A 24338-nucleotide genomic window follows, 5' to 3' on the forward strand; every position below is an offset into this window, starting at 1 on the left:
GGCTGACATGAAGTCAAGAAGTCAAGAAGCTTTTTATTGTCATTTCAACCATATATAGCTGTTGCAGTACACAGTGAAATGAGACAACGTTTCTCCAGGATCAAGGTGCTACATAAAACAAAGACAGGGCTAAGGACATGTAAGTAGTCTTAGCCACATAAAGTGCAACTGTGCAACCTGGTGCAAACAGTGCAGGACAAGACAAGCAAGACAGTGCAGGACAAAAGACAGTGCAGGACAAAAAACAGTGCAGACATTAAGTTACAAGACAATACAAAAAGTACAAAAAATGCAATACACAAAAGACAATAAACAGTAACAGAAACAGCGCCGACCGACCGGTGTAAATACTGAATGTTCAAACAGTATTTTGTGCAGTAAAAGAATGAACAGCAGCAGGTTCTTAGCAGCAGGTCCTTTGGATTATATATGGAGTTGTGCAAAAAACAGCAGATGACTGAGATATTGTCCAATATGTGCAAAAACAGCAGAAAAGTGTGCAAAACAGTGTGTGTGTTTTGTGAGGGTCTGTGCAGTCCATACAGATGATGTGTGTGTATGTTGTGCTCAGAAGAAGAAGAAAGGCATGAGTGAATAAGTTCACTACTTTCCATTTATATGTTTTCTTTGATTTATATGAGATATAGACATGTCAAGTCTTACAAAATCTTATACAAGAAATCAGGCACATGTCACTTTGTATTACCACTAATGCATCGTGATTTATTGCTAATGTTGTAGCTTTAATGTGAGTATCATGTGCTTGTGATTGGTAGCGGTGGGTTCAGAGGCTAGTGTATGGGAGGCAAAGCATTCGCAGTAACATGACACACTCTCAGTAACTGAAACATTACTTATGGTAGCAAAAAAAACACCCACGAGAAAGACTTTTCAGGAGAGACACATTATTTTATTAGACTGTATACATGCCAAATGCCTTAATTCTCCAGCCTTCTGCTCTTTTAAATCTATATGGAGATGAATATACAAGGATATTACATTTTTCATTTTAGATTTAGATGATTGTATACTATGTAATACCCAAAGATGTTCTGCTTCATCAAATGCCCAGCTTCATTTTTACCAATGAGAGGGTTGTTCTCACAGAAAAATGATAAACAATCAATAATTAATAATTAACATAGACAAAGTATATTGTTAAACAACTATTTAACAATATACTTATAAATACAGACACAAAGTCACATTTCCTCATAAATAAAGACTGTTTCTATAATAATAATAATAATAATAATAATAATAATAATAATAATAATAATAATAATACATTAAATATTTTAGGCTTTAAAAAAATTACTGGTTATTTTCACACATTTTCCTGCAGTCAGGCCACACACATAGGTGTACACTGTCATCAGATTCAAGCTGCTGCAACAGCACAAAAAATTCCTATATACAGCCTCTTGTAAATACTTTACACAGTGAGTAAAGTCTGTCACTGCCAATTTTTATTTTCGTTCTATTCCAAGACCTATCCCAATTGATATCTCTCATTTACAGTATCTTCTCATTTCCTTTCTGTGTTTCCCTTGTGTTCCAATATACTGTAATCTGAAATTGCTGTTTTATCTTTCCCTGTGATTGACATTGCTGGGGATTTTCAAAAAAATACAAATGTAGAACACAATACAGCATTATTTTTCCAACAGACACAGTATAACCACAGGATCTTTATCAATTATCGTCACATGATTGGAAAATAAATTAGAAATACATTATAAAATTGAACAATTATTAGACATGAAACTAAGTACATGAATCCTAAAATTCACATTTAAAAATAGATATTATTGTAGAAGAACACATATTTATACCTGCACCAAATATTTATTGTATACACAATTATCCCATGTCATTACACATTCTTTCCAAATGAGCTCTTTCTATGTCTTAATAAACCCGAAAATGCTCTAATCTCATAATTTCAGCTTTAATGCAAATCAGGTCCTATGGCTGCCACTGTTTTATGTGTTTATCTAAAACCCTAGCAGGTGAGTTTTAAAAGCCCTGATATTACTTTATATTAACTTAAACATTATACAACAAAAATGTTTTTGGCAGCACCAAGCATTACTTGGATTAGTTTGTGAGCAGATAATTAGAAGAAAGAACAGAAAGGCATATTGACTAGGCAGTCTGGGCTCGCTGCTACCTCCATCTCATTGAATAGTGCATGTTTTGTACTTCCAGCATTCCTGGCACGTTGCTGCAGGTCAGAAAACTTCTGCAGGATAACCTGTCTTTGCCTGCCCCGTTTAATGCCACGAAAATACAGTACTGCCAAGAGATGCTTTTGGCTAGAAATGGGGAAACAACACACAGTTAAATCACATTTGGTTCAGGGGATTTTTCCTTGCTACTTTCACATCTGGGTTACTTATTAGGGATCTAAATATAATTTATATGGGGTATAAACCTGTTTTGTTTGAGCTCTATTGTTAATTGATATAAAACTGAATTAAACTGAATTGATTCCGATAGAGATACAGTAGCTTCAGTGTCAGCAGGTTTCTGGGAACATGACTGGAAATTCCATCTCCCTCCCTTTTAAATCCTTTCCTCCTCAATATCCTGTCTGTGTTTAAAACAACAGATCTTATAACATTTACGCTAATATGCATGACTCATTAAAGCTTGCACACATTTATCGAATAAAGAGTATGAATAATAAGATAAAAAATTATTTGGAAATTAATTTCTGCCAAAGAACTCTGATTGTGTAAAATGGGTTCACTATTAGCACAGAAAATCATATTAACTGTTATATTCATTCTGTTTCATTAATTGAAAAATAAGGGCTGTTGAAAAATAAGAGCTGTGGATTATTTGGAAATTACAGAGCAAAAATCCTTTTTTTTTAATAAAATACTTATAGTATACAATTTGATTTAAATAATTTAAAACTCGACAATATTGAAAGCTGGGGTGCTAGATTAAAAAAGGGACCTCACCTGAAATCCGGATACTCATCAAGAAATGGCAGGAGGTAATTCTTTATTTCACTCTTTTTCTCTCCAATGATCTTTTGCAGATGGTCTCCTACTGGATAGAGCCAGTTTTGAACAGAATTCTGTGGAGAAATAACAGCAAGACAATGTAGTAATCTAGTCCTGTACACAATCATCTTACTGTTTGAAAAAAGAATCTGAATCTATCTGAATCAGTAACTGAATAATAATTAACCGTGACCACTAACACAAAATGACAGAGTTATTCAGATGGGAAGGAAGCAAGGTCTTAAACAAACTAGACAAACCTCCGGGAAATTGTGCACATGGCTTAGGATGTACAGTATGAGTATTGCCTGGAAAAGTTGTCTATTCATAGTAAGTTACATATAACCATCAAACCTAGCTGATTTTTTTTGATGACTGTATTGTTTCTTTTTATCACAAATATAAATTATATTGTTTTCTTCTAAATAATCCCACTTAGTTTTTATATTGAAGTTCTAATATACAAAGTTGGGGCAAGCCAAACAAAAAAATGCTAATTAAAAAAACAATTAAAAAGTTCAGTGTCATGAGATATGGAGTGTCAAATAATTGGATTATGGACAAAAATGAGTTTAAATGTGAAAATCCCATTCTTCTGAATCCCCTGAAGAAAATACTTCTGGGGATTTTTATATATATATTTTTTACAGTTGATGCAAAAACCATCAAATGATGCAAACCGACGCAAGAGCTCAGCTGGAAATGACTTTTAAATGTACACAGCCATGCAAAATTACTAAAGTATATGAATATGATGTTTATGAAATCTGCTATAAGAAATAAACATGAGTAATCTAGTTCACTGATGTTTATTCTGCTGCTAATTCAGAACAAGCCATTAAAAGGTGTGAACGTGTTTATTCATTTCGTATACAAAAGACAATGAAGCTTTATAAGAACTATATTATAAGCTTGGGCCATATAAAATCCCAAACATTAAGTACATATAGGATGCTTATTTTCTGCTTGACAGTTACCGACTGAGCTGCCAGAAAGACACAAACTGTACAAAGCTACTCACAAACACCAACAATAGTAACAATAGTGGAAGCTTAATTAAAGCTTAATTAACTTAAAGTACACATTAACATCCTGTAAAAGTACACATTAGCAAAAAGTGTCTTAAACTACAACAAGAGTGTATGTGTAATATTCTGATTCTGGGTATAATTCTTCAGATATTTTGACAATGTTTTTATGATTTAATGCCCTGAGAAAGAAAGAAAGTGTGGTTATTGTACCATTTCCTGGAACAGCTCACAGAGTTCACCCCATTGCACTCCTACAGTGGCAGCAGCTTTTTCATTCTTCCTGTTTTTGCATGAGTAGTTATACTTCATAAACTGAGATATATACTCCTTTACCACAAAGTAATGCACATCACTCACAAATTCCTGTAGTAAAACATACAAAATACACACAGATAACAAAGAACAAGAAAACATTTTTGTTTTATTGACAAATACCACTTTTTTCTTAAGATGCAAAAATTTCACATCACTGTTACACAAGGGGAATACCATTTTAGCAACAAAATAGGGAACTACAAATATTCCCATTGCGAATGGCTGAAATGTTTGTGTAGCTTCTGTAACTATGTGGGTTTAGCTGTTATTCTATGACTACTTGGTCATCTGTAGGATTTCCCAAGACCTTCTGTAATTGTTTTCTGCTATTGCAATCACATTGAACATGTATTTTATAATATTTTCTACATATAATTATGGGTTAAAGCAAGGATTAATAGTGGAGGAGCCAATTACCTTTAAGATAAATAAATCTGAGTTAAGAAATCTAAGTTAGAGATCTTAATTCAGATTTCTTGAAAAAAGTGATGTATTAAATAATAAATTATTAAAATATTATATATGTTTTATACTGTATATACACATGTAAGTAACTGGTGTTCCCTTTTTGCAAGTTGTGAAACAAAATAATATCAAAATAAATTCTAAGTATCATCAATTACATTTAAAGGTGGATGGGCTGAAACAGCAGAGGTTCAAATTCGGTCAGACAAGAACAGAAATCTGAGGCCATCATTGGCACACTTTTACTAAAACAGGACTGTCTAGCTTCTGTGACCACACAGATTCTTGGCTGATAGGAGTGGGTCCTAATCTGGTCTTCTTCTGTTGTAGTCAATTTAACAAAATCTATTCAAGGCTTCATGTGCTGCACATTCTGAGATGCTTTTCTGCTCAACTTTTCTCAGTTGTGAAGAAAGATAATTTAAGGTACTATAAACTTCCTGTCAGTTCAGACCAGTCTGATCTCTCTCATGAACAAGGATGTGTCTTTTGTTTTATACACCATTGTGAGACTGTTGTGTATAAAAATCTGAGGGTATCTGTTCTAAAATATTATATAATGATCAGTTTCTAAAATTCTGGCATCAACACCAAATCATTTTCAGATCTAATCATTGGTGAAAACATCAGCTGAAGCGTTTAATTTGTATCTGCATGCCTGGATAATTTAATTTGGATCTGCATAAATTGTGCTGCTCTTGTACGATTGGATGATTACATAACAGTGTGTGTGTTTGTGTGCCTGAAGGAAAGAGAGAGAGAGAGAGCACGAGAGGGAAATACATGTATTATATATATTGTAAGCAGCCTTACCTGTACATATTGGGGACACATGTGTTTGCATTGTTGAGACAGCGTTTCAATTCTCTTGTACAATTTTTTAAAGTCTTCTTCAGTGGACATCCACGTCCTTGTCATCATCATCTTCAGAAGAGGCTATAAAGAGTATTAAGAGTTCACAAATTAAATGATCAAAATACATATATATATATATATATATGTCAAAAGAGTCAAAAAAGTCCATTCATGACTCAAAGAAGTCCAATCATGATTTTCCTTACCTTAGTGTCAGTTTTGAAATGCTCTAGAAGAGCGTGCATCAGTCTGTTAACCAGCCCATTTATCTCCTTGCTTAGTTGTTCTACCTGACTTGGGCACTTCTGTCTGTAGCTTTCAATGTTCTCTCTGGACAATCACAATTACACACAAACACACACACACCAATGAATGATGTTAAGAACATTTCTAGGGTTTGGCTAAGAAATCACAACAGTAGTGGCATTTTGGAGACCTTGTGGCCATTGTCAACACTTCTATAACACTGACTGCATGGTTAGCCATGGTGAAAAGCAGCTGTTTGGGTGGTAAACTATTTTTGGCAGTTTCCATAGAGAGCTCATCTATGCTTGATATCAAAAACAAATACCATCATGTATTGAAAATGGGTTCTTTGAATATTATTGGATTTTCACCCATGCTGCTTACTTTATATTGCTCTCACTGAGCATTTTAAAATATTGATTCTTTCCTGACCATAATTCTAGTCTGCTCATTTTTGCCAGTATATTGATGGAAACTATCTAAGATTATGGACAGACAGAATGTAATCCAGACAGAATGTTAGGGTTAACTGTTAGCTTAGAGATAGAGCTTTTTGTTTTAAAAATAATTATTCTATTAGCTTGAACATTAACATAAACACAGACACACTACTGAAGTGAAGCTTGTGTGATTCTCATTTTGGTAAGCACACAAGCTTCACTTCAGTATATCACTACTGCATATCACTACTACCTCTGACCTCTTCCCTCAGACAAAGATTTCATGAAAGGTAAAGAGTGAGCTATGCCATCCTAGATTAGAGCCAGGCCTCAGTGTGTGCCTTTGGGAGTGTTAAATATTAAAATCAACACAGATAATATTCTCTTCCAGAAATGAGTGGGACACTTACTTCAACTAAGGGGATGGATTGATAAACAGATCAGAACAGTGGTAGCAGTTACAGTTACTGCATCAGTGCTGAAACAAGAGCTCAGTTACTAGATTTAGCAGTATGGTTACCGATCAAGCTACATCACTACTGTCACCTATGGTGATGAGATGTCGGTAGTGACCAAAAGACTATGGTTGCAACAATGAGGTTCTTAAATTGAAGGCTAAATCTCTCTGAAAGGTTGAGAAGTTTGGCAATCTGGGAGAGCACTGGAGTACAAATCACTGCTCCTGAAAATCGAGAGATCTTAGTTAAGGTGGTTCAGGCAACAAATAAATGCCTGGTTGGATATTCACTAAAGGTGTATGTCACAGAGCAAAAAAATTCCACAGGGTGGACAAACCCTGGAATATCCAGGACCTGTTGTAGAGATAATATCTCACAGTTGACAGGAACCTTTGGGAATCTCCCATAAGGGGGAGCTGGCATCTGCGACCTTGTATTGAGATGTCTGGGCTAAGGCTGGGGATTCTCTCAGCCTGTTGCCAGTGTGCTTTTCATCAACCAGAAAAAAAATAAATGAATGAATAAACATATGTCGGTTTTGCATTGTATGTGATTTCTTAATTATTTATCATCATGTTACTTAGCTGGTTTGCAGACTGTAGCCTGTTTGCCCTGTAATGTGTTCTAAAGATAAATGACTGGTTCTGCTTGTTTTTGTTTTAGAGTTTATAGGGACCTTCCCATAAGAAAGTGAATGTGAGCTATATGAAAGTCTTCTCTGTGCAACCTCTGCTGCTTCCATAAAATCACATGACTTATCATACCCACATATGCACACCCACATGTGCACACACATACGCACACACACAGGTGCACACACATACACGCACACACACGCACACACACAGGTGCACACACATACACGCACACACATACGCGCACACACACACGCACACACATACGCGCACACACACGCGCGCACACACACGCGCACACACACGCGCACACACACATGTGCACACACACGTGCGCACACACACACACACACACACACACTTTTTTATATTTTAATTTGTGTACCTGAATTGTCATTTTTTTGTAATTCATATATTTTTTATAAAGCCAAATAAATTTAGCACATATAATTCAACTATGTACTAGTTAACATTAAAATAAAGATAGCTGTACGGTGCTGTCTCAGATGTTGTCTCAGTGGTTAAAGTAACAACTTATAGCATATTGTATAGAACATGTGTATTCATGCCATTTAATAGTGGTAACTATTTATTTATGAATAAAATAAAATAAAATAGAGGGGCCACATAATTCAGAAATGGGTTGTAAGATATTGGACAGGACAAATAAAATGCACTCTTGCTACAGGACCTCCAGGTAATAGATGTCATAAAACATAGTAACATAGTAAGATTGTTGGATCTGATTAAATTGCTTTAAATGCTTGCAGATTTAAATTTTTGCCACATGCTCAGATCACCTGATTCAGCGGAGGAACCTCCAAAATATGACCTTTAAAATAGCAAAATAGAGTTACTTACTCCCTAAACATTAGCAACTCAGTGTGTGGGAGTTTGGGAAAAAACTGCACTTTAATTACTGTGTTTCACTTTAGATATTTGCCAGACAAAGAGACTAAACGGAATACATGTTCCATTCTTTGATGCTTTGACGTCATTTTGGGTTAGAGATTCACAGTGTGTTAAAAAAAACTACTTACTTGAAGTCTCTGAAGCTGTTGATGTATGTAATATGATATGCAGTCCATAGAGAGGGATCCAGAAGAGTTTTGTTCCATTGTACAAAGGCTGACTCAAACCTTCGGAAAGGAAGAGAGAGAGCGAAATTAATCAATATTTGGTATCTTGAAATCTAAAGATTTTAAAACCTCAGCTTATCATTTCAACAAAGACAGAGATTTTTTGTTTCCGAAGAACTCTGACATAAAAAAAAGCCCCTCGGATCTTACAACACCACATAAAATTTGACAGATAATGAAAGTGATAGGACAAAAAGAGTCAGTGAATTCCACAATTTCACAGAGTGAGACAGTAAACACAATGGGTCTATGTTTGAGTGGCAAAGTCAAACAGTTCACACAAACTGAACTTGTCAAACAGTTCATACATGGTATGAAAAGCTGAGCTGGTGGGATGGGGGGGTCTCCATAATAAATAGCTTGCATTTAAATTTTCATAATAAATATACTCTTAGTGAATTGCAAACCTTTTTGGAAATTCCTTGAGCTCATTAAGGTAGCAGCAAATAACTCTGTGCTCCAAGTTCATATCAAGCAAACTTGATGCCTGGATTGGTCCTTTAATATTCTGAGGAAATAAGAAAAAAATTATAATGTTGGATATATATGCCCCCTATTGGTAATAAAGATACATTGCATGTACTGCTTGTATCTGCATGTACCATCAAGATGTCCATGTGAATGTGAGAGAGGTAAAGTTCCTCATTAATCTGTGGTTTATTTTTTTCCTTCCACATCTCATCATGCTCTAGCTTAATTATGTTGTCCAGAGATGATCTCACATCTACCTGTTAAAAACAAGGAATCTTTCATTTCAGAGTGTGTTAATTGTTTGCAGCAGTTTTGTTTCAGTGGTACAAAACTTCAAGCAGTATCTGTATACTGTACATCTGTATCTTACCTGTAAGTAATTACAATATGCATTCTTGATCTTATCTAGAAAATCATCCTCTAGTTTGAGAGTTTTCAGGTCCTCCTTTAATTCTGGCTGCAAGGAAGTGTTTCCCATCATCTTTTCACTGTAACATGGTCAGAATAATCATCTCTACAGTTTTAAAATGTTAAAATAAGTTTCAGCTTGTTTATCAAGGCAGTAATATAATATTATAGCAGCATAATATGTTAGTAGTCTTTATAAGATGAGGTAAGGTTTTTTTTAAGATACTGGATTGTGTATAAGTAAATTTGCTGTCATTTGAGTTGTTTATGTATTTGAAAGTATTAAGGTGTGTTAGGGAACTGTGTATAGATGTATTACAGTGTCTAACAATAATCAAACATTCACAACTAAACCTTCAAATGGGGTCATTGTTTACCAGCATAAAGTGATATGTGGGGAAAAAAGCATGATAACAGTATTCAAAACTGTTGAATATAAACCTACTACAAAAGTAAGCTAATTCAGCAAATTTAAAGTGCTAATGATTTCTTCTTGTGTCTAAAAACAGGAAGGCTGTTCTTTAGTAACATCATTATAATACTAACTCTTTACCAACTGCTTGAAAAATAATTAAGTCAGTATGTAAACTCTGTAAAAAGCTTTGAATTCCATGGATAATGACACTCTCCATGCATTACATCATATAATGTGACTGAAATTACTCAAGAAGGAAATATAAACCGGCTCCTGACCTGTGGTACTGGTTCAAAATAAAATTCAGAAGAGCGTAGCAGTCCTTCGCTTCTGTCACTTTTTCCTGAAGCCATTTCAGGTGTTCTCTAACAATTTTATTAATGGTTGAAACGTATGTTTCAAACACATTAAAGCTTGGTGGGTAAGAGTTTATAAGCTCTGCTTTTACTTTCTTCAACTGCTCAACAATCACTTTTCCCACTAGTCCTAAATGTATTGCCAACCAGGAAACATTTTGCTCATGGCTGTCCAGGTGAATCTTCTTGAGTGTCTCTTTCAGACCTTTCTCTACTGCAGTCCTCCAGACCTCTCTCCAATCCTCATTCTGCCCTGCAACTTTTCTGTTTTCCTCCTCTTCGATAATGACAGCCACCTGCACTAGCAGCTCTTTATGGCAAGGCGGCTCGGCAGAGGATTGCTGGACAATTTCACAAAGTTTATCTTTCAAGTTGTTGTTGAGTAGACTCAAGTCTTTCTTTTTATTTAAAAGTTCAGTCGGTAAAGATTTTTCACCCAATGCTTCCAGCTCACGTTGGAACTCCTCCCGCATGGAGAGTATATTGAGATAGGCCTCTTCCAGGATATTTTTTTTAATGAGATTGCTAATCTGCATTACTAAACAAACAGATATGCAAGACAGACAAAAATCAGTCACAATAATGTATATACAGGAATATTTGACAAACTTCAAAATGTTTAAGTTTTTTTTTAATAAATTGACTATCGATATAGGAAATGTAAGCCTCACAATCCAAAAAAGTAAACCTTTGACTTAAAGCTCACCCCTTCCCCTTGCCTATAAACAGGGAAGATAAAAACTATTTTAAAAAATGAACTTGAAATGAAAATTACCTGACAAAGGTACTAGGGGGATCTCAGGTAGCTTGTATACCTTCCAGGCTTCAGCTGTTTCTTCTGTAAGCTCTGACATCATCACAACCCCTTGGCACACCTCCAGCTGCTCCTGTTTGCATGGGTTTTCTTTTTTACTCCCAAAGCGAAGTCTCCATCTACCAGATTCCTGTTTAGTAAACTCTTCTTCTATTGTGTCATAAACAAAAGGACAAGTTTAAACAGGACTACAACACCACAGATCCTCTAAAGAATGCAAAGCAATATACAAAGTGGAAGGAGAAAAAGACAGGGATATATAGAGTTTACAAAGAACCAGGATTTGGCAGCTGACATTCAGTGCATATCTGTTTGTCAGGCTAATGTGAATTTTGTACTTTTTTAAAACAAGTATAAGAAATTTATTACAATTAATTAGCTAATCCTATTATTTAATGAACAAAAAAGATGAAAAATAAGACATGCTACATTTTGTAAATTACACCTTGGATAGTACATTTCAGGCTGCACAGTGATATATTTATTTGTTCAGATATACAGTGGAGTGAAAAAGTGTTTGTCCCCTTCCTGATTTTTTATTTTTTTGTACGTTTGTCATACTTCAATGTTCAACAACACAAGTAAACACACCATGCAGTTTTTAAATGAAGGTTTTTATTATTAAGGGTAAACAAAATTCAAAACCACATGGCCCTGTGTGAAAAAGTGTTTGCCCTGCAAAAATACCCTGCATGGCAGAGTTCCAAGACAAAAACTGCTGCTGAGCAAAAAGAACATAAAGGCTCATCTCAGATTTGCCAGGAAACATCTTGATGATCCCCAAGACTTTTGGAAAAATACATCTGGCATAAAAGTAACACCGCATTTCAGAAAAAAAGCATCATACCAACAGAAAAATATGGTGGCGGTAGTGTGATGGTCTGGGGCTGTTTTGCTGCTTCAGGAACTGGAAGACTTGCTGTGATAAATGGAACCATGAATTCTGCTGCCTACCAAAAAATCCTGATGGAAAATGTGCGGCCAACTGTTCATGACCACAAGCTAAAGCGAACTTGGGTTCTGCAGCAGGACAATGACCCAAAACACATCAGGAAGTCCACCCCTGAATGGCAGAAGAAAAACCAAATGAAGACTTTGGAGTGGCCTAGTCAAAGTCCTGACCTGAATCCTATTGAGATGAAGTGGCATGACCTTAAAAAGGCGGTTCATGCTCGAAAACCCTCCGATGTGGCTGAATTACAACAATTCTGCAAAGATGAATCGACCAAAATTTCTCCACAGCACTGTAACAGACCCATTTCAAGTTATCGCAAACGCTTGAATGCAGTTCTTGCTGCTAAGGGTTGTGCAGCCAGTTGTTAGGTTTAGGGGGCAAGCACTTTTTCACACAGGGCCATGTAGGTTGCATTTTGTTTTCCCTTGATAATAAAAACTTTCATTTAAAAGACTGCATGTTGTGTTTACCTGTGTTATCTTTGACTAATATTTACATTTGTTTGATGATCTGAAACATTTAAGTGTGACAGACAAAATCAGGAATAAAAAAGTGATAAAAAAAAATCAGGAAGGGGCCAACACTTTTTCACACCATTGTATGATTAAAAATATAGCTATCGTAAGACCAGGACAAGAAATGTTTTGGAATTGTAATATTTACTTGGTGAAGTTGGAGATTGTACTGGATCTTCAGAGGAATTACCCAGCTCATTTCCATTGTTTGTATTCTCTAATTTGGTATTGGGTTCTTTGTTTTTCAGAGGACTGATCCCTCCAACTTGTTGCAAAGTTTTCTTGAAGGACTTCATGCTGTTCTTCTTTCTGGAATTTTTCTGTTTGTTTTTTTTTTTCTTTTCAGTTGCGTCCTCACCACATACTTAAATGTCACTAAGTCCATCAGCTTCACCTCTTACATTATCTGCTATCCTTCCAAGCAAAGCTCTGTGATCTATACGGGAGTGAAAGCAAAAATTAAAGGAGATATACTGAAAAAATAATCAATTAATGTGAGCTGATTTTTTCTTTTCAACAGCATGATCTTTTTTTTTACCCGAAAACTTATAATTTGCCCTGAGAGGGGGAAGATGATTCCACAACAACACTATATTACAATGCTGTATTCAAGTAATGACTTTCAAAGTAATGTGAAATGCTAAATAACATTCCATAATTGATTAATATAATACCTTTATGATGCCCTATAATTTGAATATTTGAAAAAATATTTTATTAAAAATCTCTACAGTATGCACTTAAAAGAAAAATTGAATAATTAAGTCTTCCTCCTAAAATCTTTCTATTTTAATACTACACATTTCTGATTAGGAACCACAATTTATTATAGGGTACATAGAAACTTTATGTGCTCCTTAAGGGGGAAAATCAGCCAAGGGTTCTACAAGAATGTCAGGGAAATGGACAGTTTTAATAAGACCAAATTTGTCCAGCATTGCATAGAATTAAAGCTTATGCGTTGTGCTCTCTCCAATCTCATAATGTGAAGAGTGGAAAGAGTGTAAAACACACACTTTTGCCATGCCGCAATCTCTGCCGAGATTCTACCTTTTTTATTTCTATTTCTTGACCCAGATTAACAGCACTGAAATACCCTAAAAAAAAACAAAAAAACAACAACAAAAAAAAAAAAACCACACAAATATGTGCCAGTAATGAATCCCTCAGGTCCTTATGAATTTCCAGTAGCAGAAAATTTACAAAGCAACTGTATTAAAGTATAAATCATACCTGGCATAAATTCAAAAAGCATCCACATGTAAAAATGCATTATGCGAGTTAAGGTATCTAACAGTTACATACAACAGGTTAGAGTTAAATCAGATTTGAACACTATTTTGTAACTCCTGGAGCCCACTCATGCACACAAACCTCCACCCCCAGAAACTCTAGTGTTTTAAACCAGACGTATTTGCAAGAACTGTGATGGCAATACTTTCAAACACACTCTTACATTCAGCTACTTTACTTCAGCTCTTGATTTATGTAAATGAAAATTTACCTAAAAGATATGCTGCTGGAAAGACTGTAAAAAAGTTGTAACTTTATAAATATGCTAAATATTTGGCTCATAATGCTTTATATTATTAGTCATGAATGCAGTCACTTTAATGAGAATCAAATTTTATCTAGATGATTTGCTAGACAAATCAAGCAACTTAAAACTTCATGTAGTTCCTAGGAATGCACTGTCAGTGTTTCTTCTGTTTTTTTGCCAAGTTAAAAGTTTTTTCTGCTAACAGGAGAATTATCTGGAATAATTCACTCAGCACTTTCTGATTTGAGACTCGGTTAAATTCGGGTAAAGTGAAGAATTGTTTCCTCAGCCACATTATGCATGTGTCTCAAGGCAAATGTTAAGGCAAATAAATTATACTGTACCACAGCCTCTGTGGAAGGGAGGGGAAGCCTACACTATCTCCCCTATCGGCTGCAGCTACACTAGCCAATCATTGGCGTTTGTGATCTCATGCATGCAGAGGGGCAGACAGGAGTTTCAGGTTGTGTGAGACTGTCAATGACAAAAATAGGTAGCTATAAGAGTACAAGTATTTATTCAATAACACCTGAGTAAAGTACACATAACCCTAATATTTTCCACCCCTGCTGCTTTATGTAATTTACAGTACAGACCAAAAGTTTGGACACACCTTCTCATTCAAAGAGTTTTTCCTGGGGCGGTCCGCATGTGAGCCAGTTTCTTTGTAGCGCTTGATGGTTTTTGTGACTGCACTTGGGGACACTTTCACTTGGGGACTACCTCTTGAAGCTCATCAAGAGAATGCCAAGAGTGTGCAAAGCAATAATCAAAGCAAAAGGTGGCTACATTGAAGAACCTAGTTTTGATGCCTTCAGTGTGAATCTACAATTTTCATAGTCATGAAAATAAAGAAAACACTTTGAATGAGAAGGTGTATCCAAACTTTTGGTCTGTACTGTATATGGTCACAGCTTGAATTTTGCTGTCTCACAGTGTCAGGATCCCCATTTAAACTGTAGTTACCCTATGTGTGGAGTTTTGCATGCTCTCTCCATGTCCATACGTGTTCCCCTGTTTTTTGTTTTTTTCAAAACCATTATAGGACAAGCTACTCTAAATTGGCCATGTGAATAGGACAGACTCCGGATTCACCATGACCCTGACCAGGATAAAGCCGATACTGAAGATAATTAAAAAAAAAAATTCCATGCACAATACCAAATATGAGAACACAATGCACAAGCCAGTAAGACAAGAAATCCACACAAAAAAAGCCCCACATGAATGGAATCTGATTGTAACTGATCTTAAATGATTTAAAAGAAGCACAAAGGAGATAATGAGTCAGGGAAATCCTACCCAGGCAGTTTCATTTCATTTCACTGCATTTCAAAGTGCACATTTGATCTAAACAATGCATTCAGAAGCACCTTGAATACATTTTTAGCATGTACGTTAGTTCACACAATATGAACATTAAATCAGCTTTTAAATCTGGATACCTTTCGAACTTTGTTTACACTTAGAAAACCTGCTGCCCATTTTAACCATAAACCAGTTATTTAGAAAACTAAAAAAAAAAACTAAAAAAAAAAGAGCTTAGACTATATTACATTTTAGTGACAGCAAACTATTTCTAATAGCCTTAAAGTCTGTAAGGTTTAAGATGCACAAAAGGACAAACTTCTCCCACACTGTAGAGACACTGTTTAACCTTCAGGTCTTTCAAAACAAGACTTTCACAGATCAACAGAGATAACAGAGATAACAGAGTATTAACCCTGTTGCCACTCTAAAAAGTTAGCAAAACACTATTATTGTGGTTAAATAGCATATCATATGATGCAGTAAATTAAAAAAACACTTACCATAAGCTCTATTGATGAGTTAAGTTGTGACGAGACAACAAAGCCTCAAATGCGCAATTCCTTTCCCTTTCCGCGATAAGAACCTACCTGATCTAACATTTACCTTTCGTTTACACCTTCGGAAACCACCTGCCCTTCAGTATGAGCACACCACAGTCATTAAAGCTACACACCACTTCAGTCAGGTGTTTGATAAAAAAAAAAACGAAACAAAAAAAAACAAAACAAAACAAAACAAGCCTTGTTCTTACCGTAAGTGCACATGGGTGTAGCTTAGAAGACGAACACAACCGTCAGTTATATTTATGCATAAATACAGACTGTGGTTGAAACGACTTCCTATTTTCGCGCACATTCAGATCTAATCCCTAAATATAGCTACATATATACTAATTATACAGATTTATGCATGTATACTATGCACTGAAAACACACTACTCTATATGCCCATGACCTCGGTAAAGGGAAAATGTGTTTAAAATGCCTTTTTCTCGTGTTACTGAATAACCAGAGCTGCTGTTAATGATTTTTAATGGGAGGAGACACTGTTTTGCTTACGGCTTGCAAAAAAAAAAAAAAGAAAAAAAAAAAAGCCGATTTAAATAAACCACATAATAACTTGTGGCTGACATTAAAAGAAAATCAGAAAATAAAGAAAACTAGAGTAAATGTACCCATTTTTCTGATTTTATAGTAGAGTGAAACGTTGTATCAGTAAAATTCATGCATGTCTACATATATATCTCTGAAAAGCTATATATAGGTAGCTAGACAGACAGACAGACAGACAGACATACTGACAGAGAGATAGATAGACAGACAGACAGACAGACTGGCTGATAGATAGATAGATAGATAGATAGATAGATAGATAGATAGATAGATAGATAGATAGATAGATAGATAGATAGATAGATAGATAGATAGATCCAACTTTATTGTCACTTGTGTTATTGTGACTAGTTACCTAGCAATAATATTAAGTCCAGTTCCAGTCATAATCTCGGTGCTTTAATGTGCTGCTAATGTTTAATTATACCTTCTAACTTACTAAATAAATAACTAACTTACTGTCTAACTAGTAAGTAAATAACGTATATTTTCTTTCAGGACATGGTGATATTTTTTTTACAGGTGACGTTTACCCAGTAGGTGGGACAGGAGAAATTGAAAGTAACAGCGCCTGCAGTTTTCACGTAAGCTCAGGTGAGTAATTTTCCGTATAAAGTACTTTTTCTATTTCCTATTGTTAGTAAACGTTCTAGCATATAACAAAACGGTTGTATTAACGTCGGATTCATAGAAATATGTGTAGTAACACATGATTTGGGATATTTTTTTTTATTCAATGTACCGTCCTTCGATCGACCTATTACACGTACAGTAGGTGTGTGTTTTTAAAAAGGTAACGCGTAGGTTTTGGAAAGTGTTCTTACGGTGAGTGTGTGTGTGTGTGTGTGTGTGTGTTTGTGTGTGTGTGTGTGTGTGTGTGTGTGTGTGTGTGTGTGTGTGTGTGTGTGTGTGTGTGTTTCAGTGCGTTGTGTCTTTTTCACTCTCTCTCTCTCTCTCTCTCTCTCTCTCTCTCTCTCTCTCTCTATATATATATATATATATATATATATATATATATATATATATATATATATATATATATATATAGATAGATAGATAGATAGATAGATAGGTAGATAGATAGATAGATAGATAGATAGATAGATAGATAGATAGATATGGATGTTCTTCTGCAAATCTCATCTATGATATCTGTGCTCACAGAATGGCAGAAAGTGAAAATGATGCTAAAAAGAGCCCAAGTGCCTCAGGGACTATGATGACCTTAATAAGGAAATTCTCAATAAATAAAAAGAGAGAAAATGAAGTGGCAACAGCAGATGGCACTGTCTCAAATACCAGGCCTATGTCTCCTGACACACAAAGTAAATTGAATTCACTTTACTACCACTTTTCTATTACATGGCTGAATAATAGTATAAAAAGAAAGTATGTAGTATGAAAAAGAGTGCTGTAACAGAGCTGTTTTACATGTAACATTTAAAAGTTAAAAATACATTTGTAGATATTTAAATCTACACTTACAATTAATGTCTTAAGAACTTTCGAAGGAGTGTAGAAGTGCAGTTGGTAAGAATTTATTTGTTGTTTAGAGTCACCTACAACAGAAGATGGCTTTAGGTGGAGAAGTTGGAAAAGTTTTAAGCGAAAGTCTAAAGAATGTACATTGAAGGAATCTGTACTAGAACAGGGTGCCACAACTGGTACAGTAATGGAGAAAGAAATCACTAACGACTGTGATTTCACCTTTAACATTTTGTCATCATCTTTGTCAGGTAAGTACTTTATTAAGTAATAAAGTTTACTAAAGTCTTATCAATCGGATCAATCAGTTAGGATGTATATCTCTAAATGTGTCAAACAATCGTTATATTTTTCTAATTTTAAACATTTTCTTTCATATCTCTTTGTGCAGTAATGGAGATAGATGGTCTCATTGAAAAAGCAGCCTTAAAAGAGGCCTATCTTAATATACTCACTCTGCAGAAGGAGATTCAATGTGAGCAGGAAGCACTGGGGCAGGAAGCTTCTCCAGTGAAATTAGTCCATAAAAAGAAAGACCTGAATTTCCTCTACAACAACCTGAAGGAAAAAGTTATTAATATTGTCTATCAATCCTGTGTCCAGCCTTCTTGCAACAATGATCTACTGGTGCAGGTGGCTGGCATCATTCAAGATAAGGAAAATAGAGAAAGAGATGTGGAGAGAGTGGGGGATTGGAGAGGTGCCTGGAGGGCTGCAATACAACAAGGAGTTAAAGAGACACTTGGGAAGATTAATCTAAAGCAAAATGTTCCCTGTGTTGGAGTACAATTGGAGCTTTTGGGTAAAATGATTGTGGAGTTGCTGGTGAAGGTAAAGGCAGAAATTTTGAATTTGTATCCACAGAATTTCCTAGTGTTCGAAACCTATGCTTCAGCTTGTCATGAGTATGTAGGTGAACACCTAAAAGTACTTCTGGGAAAGGTCACAGAACTGAAAGATTATAATGACATGCTGGATTTTGTTATCAACCGCTATCATAGGTGAGAAGTTGCAGTGAGTATTAAATACTTTCCTATTGAATAGGTGGACAATTAATTGAAATTTACCATTAACATTGTGTCTTACAGTGAGATGATTCTCAGCAGTCCTTCATTGCAGCCTGAGATGAAAGATCAGAAATCTCTCACAATATCTGATGATTTGCTTGGCCAGATAAAGAAAGCATATTGTGACCGTCTACATGTAAGTAACAACCATACTGACCTCAGCAATAAAATGCTTTGTTTTGTTGCTAACGGTGTGTATAACTTTTTTTTTAATCAGAAGACTCTATATGACTCACTGGACAGTGTCATGAATGCTGAACAGGAGGAAGTATGGAAGAAGAAAGTAACACCCAAGAGTACAAAAGACGGAATATTTCTCAGCTCTGAAGTTCACACAAATGTCTGTGAAGTATGTAAAAATCTTAGTTCAGTTCTTAAAAATCTTAATACCTATTTGACACAGATAGCAGGTGGAATTTTATAAAATTTGAAGGTAAACTCAACACACTCTTTTACATGTAGATGATCAAGACATATTCTGATAATTGTGCAAAGATCGACGAGAATCTGGAAAAGATGGCAATATGCAAATGTATGGAAGTTCTGAAACACTTTCCCAAAAGGTAAACAAAGCTCTTACATACTGACATGATAGATGTAGCTTTCATCTATTGCATTTATTGTAATCTCTAAATATAAAACCGGACTCAAATTTAGTTTACCACCAAGGTACACATTTCTAGTGTCACTTTTTCTCTGGTCAAGATTTGAAGATGAGTTTTCAAAGCAGAGCCTCTCCTTGTTGGGCTCAGACTTACTGGACTGCTGTCTGTGGGCTGAATATCACATTGCCTATATCAACAGCTTTAGCTTGCTCAAGTAAGTCTTCAGTAAAATTAATTAATTTGTTAAATATGCTTGGGCAGGTAATTCACCACATGATTTACTTTTGAGTCAAGACTTGATAAATATTCTATAATGATTGTTTCTGATCCAGAGAGCACATGGACGGCTATAGAAAGAAGTGCCCAAGACAAATGGAAGAGCTTGTGATAGAGATGGATGTACTCATTGACCATCTAAGACAAGCTTTACTGGAGCAATTTAAAGCAGAAATCAAGGTGGGGGAATTTGAAGTGAAATTCTGAATGTCAGAGTTTCTGAATGAATCTGAATGATCCAGTTAATGTGGACAACTATGTCTTTCTCTTTTTCAGCAATATTTGGGTGAGCTAATGACCAAGAAATGGCTTACCACAGACACTGATTTCAATGAACTAGTTAACAGAATAGAGACTTACTCTGGATACAATAAATCCATGAGACATCCATCTGCACAAGTGAGCATGATCATTTAAACTGCTGGTTAATTAATTTGGAAAAGAATATGTTACATGTTATTGAAAACACTGGCTTGCCTTGCAGACTTTTGCCAATGATGCGCATTACCATGTAGTGAAAGTGTACATATCAGAAATGCTGAGTAATAAATATTCCTGCAAAGGCAAGAAGAATGAGGAGGCTGCCGAGAAAATTAATAAGCAGTGGACTGAGCTTAATAAACTGTTCAGTGAAATGGTAAGACAGAGGTTCTGTCCATATGTTCAAATGGAAAAATCCATATACTCATCATTATGTATTAAAATGTTAACATTTATGCATGTTGGAATTTCAGGGATCAACCTTAGATTGGCTTCACTCACTAGGAGGTCATATCAGTAAAATCATTGAACAGGAACATGAGAAAGATATAAAGAATTTCTTAACACCACTGGTTGAAAATTACCCTGACATAAGGCAAGCATAGTTTCTCATTCTTTATGACATGTCTATCCAACAGTACTGCACATAAAGATAACATGTTCTTCTTATTATTTTTTTACTCGCTAGTAAAAAGCAACTCTCAGCTATTCTATACTTCAGAGACAGTGGTTTTTTGAAGTTTGAGAGGTCAGTCATGCAGTGCTTCAGTGAGCTTAAGCGTCACACTGACAATGGGAAAACAGAAAATACTGGAAAGCACACCTTCTTCAGCGACATCAAGGTACTTATTAAGAAAAAATCACATGCTATATTAAATTGATTTCTTTGAAATAATTTTAAATATAAGGGGAAATAAATCATATACTGTAGTTATGAATAGGCTATTAGGACAATTACCACTGTACATAATAATTATGTTTATAAATAAAATAGTATATTTTTCTGTAACAACACATGTATGCAGTTTTCAGTGTGTTATGATGTATTTTAATTATTTTTATTTTTATTTTTAGTGAAACAAACATCAGCCTGGTGGCCTTCTAAAAGTAACTAAGCCTTGATGACCTTAATCATTACATCAATTGTGTCATGAAGGTGGTCTGGGTTGGATGCAAGTGCAGATTTTATTTAACAAACAAACAAACCAATCCAAAAAAGCATTCAAAAAAATGTAGTCAAGCCACTGATAAGGTCATAAATAAACAACACCTAACAGGGGAAAACACAAGAATTAATGAAACAAATATATTACAATTAAAACTGTGAGAGCAAAAAAAAAAAAACAAAAAAAAAAAACAAGCCTTGGGTTATTAATCACTATTAATAGCCAACAGGAATAATGTTTTTGTGTTGTTTCTTATGTACAGTATATATAATGCATAACATACAATTATCTTATTAAGCAATTATGTGGCAGCAGTTCAACGCAAAATTCAGATAAATTCAGGTAAAGAGCTTAAACTATGTGTGAGATTGCAAACAAGTGGTGCTGTGAAATTGTTAAAAGTAGATATTATCTATTCAGATAAAAAATCTCATCATTACATACCAAATTATAAACATTTATACATTGATAAACACAATAATGCTAATTCAGAGACCTCAGTGCGCTTCACTCACTAGTGTATCAAATTAATAAAATTACTGAACAGTTTGTTAAAAGCAGTTAATATGGTCACTATCACAAATTTGCTTACATTTAATAAAGACCTTTAAAATTTAAATTTAAGATTTAAAATTAAATATTCAAGATATTGTAAAATGTACTTTCTTTGTTTTAAATATTTAAAAAATATAAAATTCTATTTCCACTTTTAAGGGATTAAAAAAGTCTCAGATGTTTAGCCCCAAAAGTATATATGTACATACACACAAAAAATTTACAATTGTGGAAAAAAGAAAGAACACCCTCCTTTAGATCTATGTTTTTAATATCAATCCATAATTACAAACGTGTGGTCCTTATCAACTTTTCTCAAAAAAAAAAAAAAAATCTCGTGATAATAACAAAAAATTAAACAGATCTAATTGTTCCCCAAAAAGTAAATCAAAACTCAGAAACCATATAGGAAAAGTAACTAAACCCTATAACTAAACCCTAGAATTCAGTAACATGTCGAACCACCTTTTAGACGAATTCAGGATGAGGACTTGGCAATTCTGCACCTGAATTTTTGTCTTCTTTAGACATTCAGGTGTTGACTTGCTGGTTTGCTTAGCCTAATAATGGCCTTCTTTACTTGCATTAATGTCTCTTTTGACGTCATATTAAGAGAACCTCTTTGGATCAACTCCAAAACTACTGCCTTCTTAATTTGTCATAAAATAGCGAGGAAACAGGTCACACATGACCATTAAGTTGCTTGACAGTCATATGTCCAATTATCTTCGATAATGTGAAAATGACAGGACTATGTAAAATATATGTAATTCTTAGATGATTAAAACAGTAAAACAAAACAAAGCTGAAAATTGACTCTTTAATCACATTTTGATTGCTTCGTACACAAACAATATTACGAAAAGCACTGTCTAAATTCTTATCTGGCTATAGTGCTTGGGTTTTTCATTACATTACATTACCTGAGCATTAAAGTGTCTGATCTTGGACGGATTTTTTCCTTGGACCCCTAATCCTAGAAATATTGGCAACTGTCTTGAAGGAAATACATTTGTAAACAATCCCTCTCACTGTAAAACAGAATTTTAAATGGCCTTATAACCCTTACCAGAATGATAAGTAGCAACATCTGCTCTGAAGACCAATTAATCTTGTGTGTTTCACCAGTAATACCTTGCTGTTAATTATTTACTTAGTAATTACTACATATTACTGCATACTACATTTTTATGTAGTCCATTTTTATTCTTACCTGAAAGTAATTGTTGAATTTTTTTTTATTATTTATTTATTTTTATTTTTTTTACAGAAGTAGGACAGCCTTCTTGCAACAATGATCAAATATAGTGAGTGTAATTTTGGGAAGTTGAGTGTGGAAATGTTATACTATGAAACACAGTTCAATGGAGTTTGTAGTGGAAACACATGTGAATATATAGAATGTGAATACATAGAACAACATGTGAATACTTAGAAAATTCTAGATGTTAATAAATAACAAAGATGACAAATAGGAGAATATGAAATAATTCTGTTTGTGAAATAGGTCTTTACACCATAGTATATGAGGTGTTGGGTGTTTTAAAAAGTAATTCTACTTGGGTTAAAGGTGTGTTTGAAATTTGTGAATTCATATTTAAACAGAATACATTTCTGTTTTTGTATTTCTGTTGTTTTATATGTTAAGGTCAATTTAAAAACGAATATATCCTCAGGTACTGTGGTTTTGTATACGTTTATGAAACTCGTATTCCTAACTGATACATTTTTCTTTGTGCATCACTATTAGTTGCCACTAGATGGAAAGCTACTGCAGTTGTTGCATGTTATAATCCAGTATGACTTATAGCTAATAGTTTCAAAGTAATATGGTGCTCTTTTGATCTATTATAACTTACCGTATATCATTCTGAAGGTGATTTCTTTATTGTTGCAATTCTTTCATGTTTCTGAAACATTGTGCCATGGAAATCATCTTAATAAAGGTACTTTTAAATTTAATTAAATGAATTTGACTGGATACTCTACTAACAATGCTGTACTACTATTGAAATTTAACATGTCAAAGGTTAATTTACATTTTTAAGGAAAAAAGGCTGTGCCAGAAAAATATCAATGACAACACTGCCAGCTGGTATAAATGGACTAGCAGTTGACCTGCTTCAACCTTTAACAGACACACTGGGTCCCATTTATGAATCTTTTAATTTGTGTGTAAACCTTTGTGTAAGCTGACTTGAACTTAAATTCCATTGCAATTTACAAAAGTTTCAGAATATCTCTGATTTTCTTTGTAATTACATGAGTTTTTTGATTAAAGCAATTACCCATATATTACCAGGCACAGCCATGTCAGAGCTTATTTGCTTTTGGTCAGCTGATTAGCTGATTTGCACCCATAATAGTCAAAGCTCACATAGATCAGCAAATTAATGCCAAAATCTGAAGCCAAATAACAGAAAAG

General features: G+C 34.6%; 2 protein-coding genes across 5 annotated transcripts; one reads left to right on the plus strand and one right to left on the minus strand.

Moving 5' to 3' along the window:
• Positions 1-888: 888 nt before the first annotated feature.
• On the minus strand, positions 889-16384 carry exoc3l4 (exocyst complex component 3-like 4). 3 transcript variants are annotated; one of them, XM_027142120.2, is made up of 13 exons: positions 16138-16379; positions 12684-12971; positions 11027-11215; positions 10174-10789; positions 9443-9560; positions 9204-9329; positions 9009-9109; positions 8503-8601; positions 5890-6013; positions 5642-5764; positions 4259-4411; positions 2973-3091; positions 889-2318 (listed from the first exon to the last, which is right to left on the minus strand). In XM_027142120.2, exons 2-13 carry the CDS (start codon positions 12829-12831, stop codon positions 2120-2122), a joined length of 2115 nt encoding a protein of 704 aa, XP_026997921.2. In that variant the 5' UTR covers positions 12832-12971; positions 16138-16379; the 3' UTR covers positions 889-2119. The 3 variants fall into 3 exon arrangements, with proteins under 3 accessions (XP_026997921.2, XP_026997920.2, XP_047668681.1); XM_027142119.2 differs by having other exon boundaries at positions 15887-16379; XM_047812725.1 differs by lacking the exon at positions 4259-4411 and having other exon boundaries at positions 15887-16384.
• Positions 16385-16707: 323 nt separating this feature from the next.
• On the plus strand, positions 16708-23875 carry si:dkey-45k15.1 (tumor necrosis factor alpha-induced protein 2). 2 transcript variants are annotated; one of them, XM_047813040.1, is made up of 14 exons: positions 16708-17092; positions 17663-17823; positions 18052-18234; positions 18375-18984; positions 19072-19186; positions 19271-19399; positions 19513-19613; positions 19756-19869; positions 19988-20111; positions 20208-20330; positions 20416-20568; positions 20666-20787; positions 20881-21034; positions 21267-23875. In XM_047813040.1, the coding sequence occupies exons 2-14, from the start codon at positions 17664-17666 to the stop codon at positions 21267-21269; spliced, it is 2091 nt and encodes a 696-aa protein (XP_047668996.1). In that variant the 5' UTR covers positions 16708-17092; position 17663; the 3' UTR covers positions 21270-23875. The 2 variants fall into 2 exon arrangements, with proteins under 2 accessions (XP_047668996.1, XP_026997614.2); XM_027141813.2 differs by having other exon boundaries at positions 16710-17092; positions 19268-19399.
• The last annotated feature ends 463 nt before the right edge of the window (positions 23876-24338 follow it).

This window comes from Tachysurus fulvidraco, chromosome 4 (genome assembly GCF_022655615.1).
Source record: "Tachysurus fulvidraco isolate hzauxx_2018 chromosome 4, HZAU_PFXX_2.0, whole genome shotgun sequence".
NCBI classification, from domain to species: Eukaryota; Metazoa; Chordata; class Actinopteri; order Siluriformes; family Bagridae; genus Tachysurus; species Tachysurus fulvidraco.